Genomic DNA, 8,202 nt, shown 5'->3' on the forward strand with positions numbered 1-8,202 from the left:
AGCCAAAGACTACTGTGAGATTTTGGTAAAAGCTAACTATCTGGTTTCATGTGTTCTTTTTCTCCCTCTCTCTCGTCTGTAGGAAACCCTGCTGAATTCATAGTCAACACTACAAACGCTGGGCCTGGGGCGCTGTCTGTCACTATTGATGGTCCCTCAAAGGTGAAGATGGACTGCCAAGAGTGCTCGGAGGGCTACAAAGTCATCTACACACCCATGGCACCTGGCAGCTACCTCATCTCCATCAAATTTGGTGGTCCATATCACATTGCTGGCAGTCCTTTCAAAGCTAAAATCACAGGTAAGCACACAATGGGAGAAAAAAGTTGCCTGTGATCTATTTAGAGATTCTTCTTAATTACTAATTCTATGTCTGTATTTTTCAACTTTTTCATTTTTCACTGTTGAATTCCCGTCATCTCTAGAGGAAACCCTCAACCATTTGAAGGGACATAGGCTGGGGAAGCTATGGACTTTTTGTAGAAATACAACTACTGGCACCTTGCATTCTGCTAAAGCCTGGAGCTTTCATCTAAGTGATGATGGAGAACAAATGGCATATTGCCTTGACATGACTGGATGTACTGTAAATCCCAAGGTTAACTTCCTCTCTTCTTCTTGGCAGGGGCCCGCCTTGTTCCCAGCCACAGCCTCCATGAGACTTCTTCGGTCTTCATGGATGGAGTAGCCAAACCTGATGGAGCAGCACCCAAATTTGCTTCAGATGCCAGCAAAGTGGTGGCCAAAGGGTTGGGCCTCAACAAGGGTTTCCTAGGCCAAAAGAACTCTTTCACAGTCGATTGCAGCAAAGCAGGTGGGTGTAAATGACTTCATAGGGTAGAGATGCTACATAGAAAATCCCATATCTCCAATCAGATATGGCTTTTATGGCTTCTTAGAAAGCCACACCCTAATTTTTCATATAGTTAGTTTTTGAGGGCTCAGTTGAGCAGTGAATAGGACCTGGTGACTAGTTGGATTGATCTGTCCAAGGCTGCCTATTAATCTGAAATATCTAAATACATAGCTGGCAACATCCTCCCTCAGACCTTCAGAGTAACAATGGATGAAAATCTAGATCACGTTCTTGATGTATTCCACCTTAGTAGGATTGTATAGCAAGAATAATTCTAGCTACCACACCCAACCTAAATACAAACATTTGCCACATTCAAAATGGGCATTGGGATTCATATTCTTGAAAGGAAAAGATTGGAGAAACTTGCATCAGGCCTCAATGCTTTATTTCTTAATGTCCCAAATTAACATGCTAGTTCTTAACAGCAAAAGTTGAAGTACAGTCACCATCGAGGGTCCTTCATTAGAAACATTAGTCAAAACTAAAGTTATATTTATACCAAGCATTTTGATGGGGGGGAAAACAAAGTAGGGACATGCTCAAATTCTTTTGGCAAAGGCTAACTACCAAACTCCTTAGAGTTGGAGTTAATCCCTCAGGGCTCAGGCTGATTATTCATTTCCCTACTTTGTGATTGAAAAAGCCACTTAGGAGATTTTATTCAAAGATTGGGGAAGCAGTATGAGACCCCCAATGTGCAACCAAATTGATGGGCCATCCAACAAAGCTAGCAGGACTGCTTCATCCTTAAGCAATCATCTGTGAGGCAACCACTGTTAACATTTGACTATTCTGAAAAATGAGGTCAATTCAAGTGTGATAATGTTGCACAATTGATGGAAAAGAAAGAAGCAAGATAAGGGCAGTGCGGGGGGGGGGGGGGGAATAACTCCTACGTATATTGGGGAAGGGAAGGGAAAGGAAAGGAAGGAAGGAAGGGAAGGAAGATTATTGTACTAGGCTATTATGTGATTGGGTTGATTTTGGCTTAATGGTTTGTGTGAACTTAGTTACTGTGATTTGTGGACCATGTTTATGTGGGACATAAGTTTTATTCACTGTGTGAATCCAGGGAATGCCAGGGAGATGCACCAAGCCAATTGTTTTAAACACTCGAATTAAGTGGGTGATCCACTCAGTCCAACGGTTGCCAATGTCCTTTGTAAAGACTACTTGTTCTCTCCTCCTTTCTCTCCAGGGAACAACATGTTGCTGGTGGGTGTACATGGCCCCAAGACCCCGTGTGAGGAGATTGTGGTGAAGCACTTGGGCAACCGTTTGTACAATGTCACCTACCTGTTGAAGGACAGAGGCGACTACATCCTGGTGGTGAAATGGGGAGATGAGCACATCCCCGGCAGCCCCTTCCATATCTCCGTACCTTAAAGCTCTTCCCTCCGCCTGAGCGTAACACTGCCCCTCCTGAACTCCCTTTGTAATGCTTCTGCCTCTTACTTACTAATTGGCAGGGGTGATGCCAAAGAGGTTGGCTTATGTGGCGGGAGGGATCAGTGTGGGTGGGTTGCCTTCAGAAGGAAGAGATTCCTGTGGATCTGTTTACATGCAGCAGTAATTATTTCCAACCATTTTTTTTTTCCTCCCGTGTCTTTCTTTCCTTGGCGGGAGGCTCGATTGATTTTCTCACCAGCATGCCAGCTTCATGCCCATGAACTGAACTTGTGCCCTCCCCCAGAGTTGCCAGAAAGGCCTTCTTCCCCATCAACAAAATATGGCACATGGATACTGCCGGTGCATATTGTTGCCATCCACTTGCTGGAGAAACCGCTGCTTCTCCTGGAGTGCAGACGGGCCTGTCTCTTTCGTCTCTTTGTCCTTTCCCTTTAATGGCTTGAGATGGAAGCTTTGTGGGTAATCAATAACCAGTGGCAGGAGCTGCTCCTTGCTTTGCCAGTTTATAGCCAAATCCTTGTTTAGTCCTTCCAAGATTTAAATTGTGGTTGTGCACAACTGCCAGTACCTTTTCTTTGACAAGGGAAGGGAATAAAAGTTCTGCTTCAAATGCCTGTTGATGGTCTCTGACTGATTTTTTTCCCCTTTTCGTATTCTATGCCCTATTCAGCCATTGTCTGTTGAGATTCTGGGTTATGTCCAGTAATCTCCTACTTACAGTTCATTGAAATTGCTAATCCTCCTTGTTCAGATCAGCTGACTTTTGTAACCATCATCTCTCAGTAGCTCCCCAGTTACAAGGGAAAGCTGATAGACAATCTGTATCAGAGAAGTCTCCTTTAACTTTATGAATCTTCTGACGAGGCTCAGAGATTACCAAGAATCAAAATTGTATTCTGTAAGCGGGAAATTGTTTTGAGAGTTATTTGAGCAAACAGTAGATACTGATTCAACTCTTGAATTCCTAGGATTGTTCTCTGTCAGGCTGATTTGAATTCTTGCAATCACATTTGCCCGTTAAAACATATACCAAGTGCAGGCCTTTAACTGATCTAACAGAGAAAGTGTCATAATAGACATTTATCAAGTATGGAAGCTTCAACTTGTCTTCAACTTTGTTCTGGGAAGATGTCTAGAATGTATTCAGTCTAAAGAGCTGTCTATTAAGGTAAGAAAACTCACATTTGATCAGAGAAGGAATCTAACTAGGACAGGATTCATTTCCCTGAGTAATTAATCAGATGCCAGTGGGGAATTCATATTCAGGAACTAATACACAGCAATTGCTTGCTTGTTTCCCAGCAACTGGCATTCATAGGCAATGAGTCTATGATACTGGAGGCAAGAAACAACCATCATAAGTAGCCATTGATAGTCTTACTCTGCGTAAACAATGAGTTGAGAGCCAGCATATTATAATGGTTAAGGTGTTGGATTCACATTGGCGAGACCAAGATTCTAGTCCCTGCTCAGAAACAGAAGCTGACTGGATGACTTTGAACCAGCCTAACTCACCTCACAGGGTGATTGGAAAGGGGAAAAATGGGAGGAGGAAGAGTTATGTATGTCACCTTGAACTTTAGAGCAAGAAAGGTGGGATATAAATGCAGCAAATTCTGCCTAGTAGACAAGAGAAGACAATACAGATTATGTTGGCTTGTTTTTTGCCACACTCATTTGGACTTGCAAAGTAGCAGAAGCGACTAGAATATTTCACCCTAGAAGTTGTAATGGTTAAGGGCAGAATCGTGCAAACCCCACTATTCCAAGAAGAAATGATTCACCTTTAATTTTGTTGTCAAGGCAACACATGGCTTGGTATCTGACTGTATTTGTTTCCTTTATACAGTAAAAAAATGGAATCCCCTCCTAGCTCTTGGCAAGCAGTGACTATTTTCTCCTCCTTTTTTATTCTTTGCATGTTATCAATGCTGCCTAATAGGCCTGAAAACTAATGTTTAAAGAGACTAATTGAGACTTTCCTAAACAAAACAATATGAATGGACAAGGGCACTTTGCTTGGGCCAACTTGACTTAATTGTCCATTGTTCCCGTTTCCACTGAAAAAAATATTTGGCGTTCCTTGGAGCTTTAGAAAATTTTCAAGAGCTAGGGTTATGATTAGATCCTCTTTTAAGCGCTCCTTGCTTTAAAAAAAAAACGGCCCTCAGGTGGAGCTGCAGCAATTAACTGGCTGCAGGAGACTTCATAAGGTTATGTGGATAGACTTACAATTCTGTGGAAGAGTCTAAAACGGGTGTCAAACTCACATCGTCATGTGATGTATTGGGACTTTTTTTCCCTTCGCTAAACCAGACATGGGCGTACCAGCACGTGACACATCCAGTCCATTGGCTGGGAGTTTGACAGCCCTGGTCTAAACCTCAGAGCATCTAAGTGTTGTGGTCCACCAGCAGCCTGCGGAGCTGGTAGCGGAGTCGGACAGTGAGGAGGCTGGGGACGACAATGGGCCAGTCCTGGAGTCGGGAAGGCCCGGACGAGGGCTCTGCGTCTGACGCAGAGATGGGGCCAGGGCCATCTGGGAGCGATGCCAGAGGCAGAGAGCAGAGAGGCAGAGGAACTAGGAACCTGTTCCTAGTGCACACATGCGAAGAGCTGCCAGAAGGCAAGAGCAGCTAAAGCAAAAAGGATGACTCGGGAGTAAGGCCAGGAGATGATTGACCCCTCCCTTAAGGCTTAAAAGAGCAGCAACAGCTCTTGGGCTCTGTGTAGGAAAGCAACATTGCAACATTTGTTTCTTGTCAGCATCTCTTGTTTCTGAACTTCATGGGGCTTTGCCAAGAAAAGCCTTTGAAAGGTTGCCAAAAAGACAAAGGTTTGTGATAAGGCCGAAGGACTTTTTCTGAAGGACTTGTTTTGGAATTAATTTGGACTAAGCTGAGAATGAAGTAAGTCTCAGCTGTTCTAATAAAATATGTTTGTTTAGGACTGATTGTGTCTAGTAATAACTACTTGGGCCTAGGTCACAACACTAAGAGTCAACATTTTAGAGCACATTCTACTGCAAAGAGTAGTGCTAGAAAAGATGTGGCCAAACCCCCAGGAATCTCTTGACTTTGGGCTAAATTTCATTTTCTCAAAATAAGAGGATGGGGCTCAGTGCTTACTCGGGTACTTCTAATGAGCAACATCCCACAAGACAAAATGTTGGCATATCTGAATAAGCTACTTGGAAGTTATGACTATCTAAATGGCAACATTACTTATTCACTCCTGTTACACACTTCAAGTTCTGAAGTAACTACATTTACAGAAATCTGTTAAATAAGCAGATTGCAGACTTTTGGAACAGAAGGACTTTTGGAACAAAGCTCCAATCCTCAAGTGCTCCAGCCAATTCCAAAGACAAACTCTGTTTTGGGATGTTACCTAAATACTTGTCCAGTAGAACTTCCTCCTTCCTCCCATTAACTTGACTAATTGGGTGGGCACAAAATCCTGAATTGTGGCTACCCAGGGTTCCTTGAGGCTAGCACTTCACTTGACAGAGAAAACCTCAGAATGCCTAAGTGTCACTAGTTGGTTTCCATTCTTCACACATGGACAACTTTTATGTATAGGCACGCCAATTCAAATTACAAGATTCATGGAGAGTATTTACTATAAATACAGGTAGTCCTCGACTTACAACCATAATTGCTGGTGGAACCTCCAACTCTAACTGAGGTAGTCATTAAGTAAATCACAGTTGTTATATTGATGTTGCTTGTTGGAAGCCAGCTGAAAGGTGGTGTATGGCAATCATGTTGACTGCAGGACACGGCAACCCTCATAAATACATGTCGGCTACCAAACTCCAGATTTTTTATCTGATGAGATATTTTAACAGTCATAAATGTGAAGATTGATGATAAATAGCTTTTTTCAGTGCCATCTTAACTAAGCAATTGCTAAACAAAAGATTGTAGGTCAAACTACCTGTATATTATAGATCTGGGGCTGGTTGCTGATGTAGAAATTAAAATTTCTCCCAGTTGTTCTTACTCGCATTAACTTGTAGTTGGGGAATGACCAGGACAAAAATAATAAAGAGAAAATTCAGAAAACTCTCCTGTCATTCCAACCAACACATGCTATTGGATATTAATTTGGCTGGTTCCTTCCTCAAACAATTGACTTAAGTAACCACTTTTGGTTCCTACAATTACAAAATGGCATCCAATTTTGCACTCCCCTCCCCATCCCTGGTCACATGCAGAATATTAACCAGGCTTTCCATTTTGTCAAAACTCCACATGGCAGCTACACACTAGTTAAATGAATAAGAGCGTTCTATCAACATGCTTTCATGGGGTCTTTATAAATGATAGTCTAAATTATATGTGATCATTTTTATATTAAAGTGCAGTCCCCCAAATGCCAGACGCTACTTTGATGAGAAGAGAGGCAAGATTATCATTTAAATCCATTCAAAACTATAAATAACCACCTGAGTGAAATTGCTCATCTTTTTCTCATAAATTCTTTGCCAAGCCCCAAGGCAATAATAAGAATTGTAGAGAATTAGGAAGATGACCTTGATAAAGATAAGCAGAGTGGTCTCAGATTCACTGAAATAGAACGAGGAGGAAGGAGGAGAGCACAATCAGGACCTGCCAGATTCTGCGTATCAAGTCTCAATAAAAGTACAGTAGTGTTACCTTCCTGTGAGATGGATTGATTTGCTGGTCTGGCCTATAGCAGAGGTCTCCAGCCTTGGCAACTTTAAGACTTCTGGACTTCAACTCCCAGAATTCCTCAGCCACCTAAGATGGCTGAGGAATTCTAGGAGTTGAAGTCCACAAATCTTAAAATTTCCAAGGCTGGAGACCCCTGGCCTATAGGACTTCAGCTTTGAAATCTAAAGTAAAACACTGATTTACATTTGGAAGAGGCAAAAAGTAAATGGCCACCTCACACCCAGAAGGCAGAGTTGCTAGTTGGATGGTAGGATTGTAATTCAGTGTGACTTCTAGCCCAATGTGAGCATTGCCAACTTTCATTTGTGAATATTGGATGATTAGCCACTGTGGTGCACAACAGGGAAGTTGTTAGGAACAAGCATGCTGATCCACATCACCCTCCCAAACTCTCAAGCAATGTGAAATTGACCAGGATGCTTGTGGGAAACAAGTCCCACCCAGTTGGCAGTGAACAAACCGTCAAGGCTCTCCGATATACAGAGGAAGTAAAAAGTCATTGCAGAGCGGACAAAAGGGGGACGGGAAGGAATCTGTTCCTGGCACTGAAAAGAAATTGGGGGAGAATTGGCTGGAGACCAGGGTGGATAAAAATCAATGATTTTTTTAAAAAAAATTTAAAAAATCGGATTTTTTTGATTTAAATCGGATTTTTTTTATTTTTATCGAATTTATTTTAATAAAAAACTTTTGGGGTAAAAATATATCTTAAGATAGTTTTCTATTTAAGATACATAAATAATTTAGTTTATTCAGCATGAAATGGAGCTTAGTTATGTAGCATGAGGCTGTATATTCTGCAACACTGGGACTATCGGTGAGTCAACAGTGGGTCAAAGGAGTAGCAGAGATGACAGTTGCTCTTTAAAAATTATGATTTAAATCGAGTTGATTTAAATCAAGCCTTTTTACTAGTGATTTAAATCATGATTTAAATTGTGATTTAAATCAACTTGATTTAAATCAAATCCACCCTGCTGGAGACGGTTTCTTCCATGCCCTCTGCTGCTCCCTACCCAGAATGTGTCAATAGGCCCTGGCTGGCCGGACCTATGCTGGCAGCATTATTTATTTATGTATTTATTTGGTTGGTTAAATTTATTTTCTACCTATATCACCAGTGGGGCTATTCTTGGCGGCATTAGAGTTAGTAAAACCTTTGGGTGTGGTTCCTGTTTTAACATACTGCTACTCTTCTTTTAATCACAACATAGTGTGTTTAACAGGAATGTT

The 8,202-nt window shown here is 41.8% G+C and overlaps 1 protein-coding gene across 4 annotated transcripts in view; it reads left to right on the forward strand.

The window, feature by feature from the left end:
• Positions 1-2,887, forward strand: part of FLNA (filamin A) — a 70,144-nt gene extending 67,257 nt beyond the window's left edge. For all 4 annotated transcript variants that reach the window (XM_070938153.1, XM_070938155.1, XM_070938154.1 and 1 more), the window contains 3 exons: positions 83-301; positions 626-814; positions 2,058-2,887. In XM_070938153.1, coding sequence (XP_070794254.1) covers positions 83-301; positions 626-814; positions 2,058-2,245 — 596 coding nt within the window. In that variant the 3' untranslated portion in view covers positions 2,246-2,887. The remainder of the gene's footprint in view (positions 1-82; positions 302-625; positions 815-2,057) is intronic.
• The last annotated feature ends 5,315 nt before the right edge of the window (positions 2,888-8,202 follow it).

Source organism: Pituophis catenifer, unplaced genomic scaffold, assembly GCF_029215685.1.
Source record: "Pituophis catenifer annectens isolate HBS135680 unplaced genomic scaffold, rPitCat1.0.hap2 SCAF_2, whole genome shotgun sequence".
Classification (NCBI taxonomy): domain Eukaryota; kingdom Metazoa; phylum Chordata; class Lepidosauria; order Squamata; family Colubridae; genus Pituophis; species Pituophis catenifer.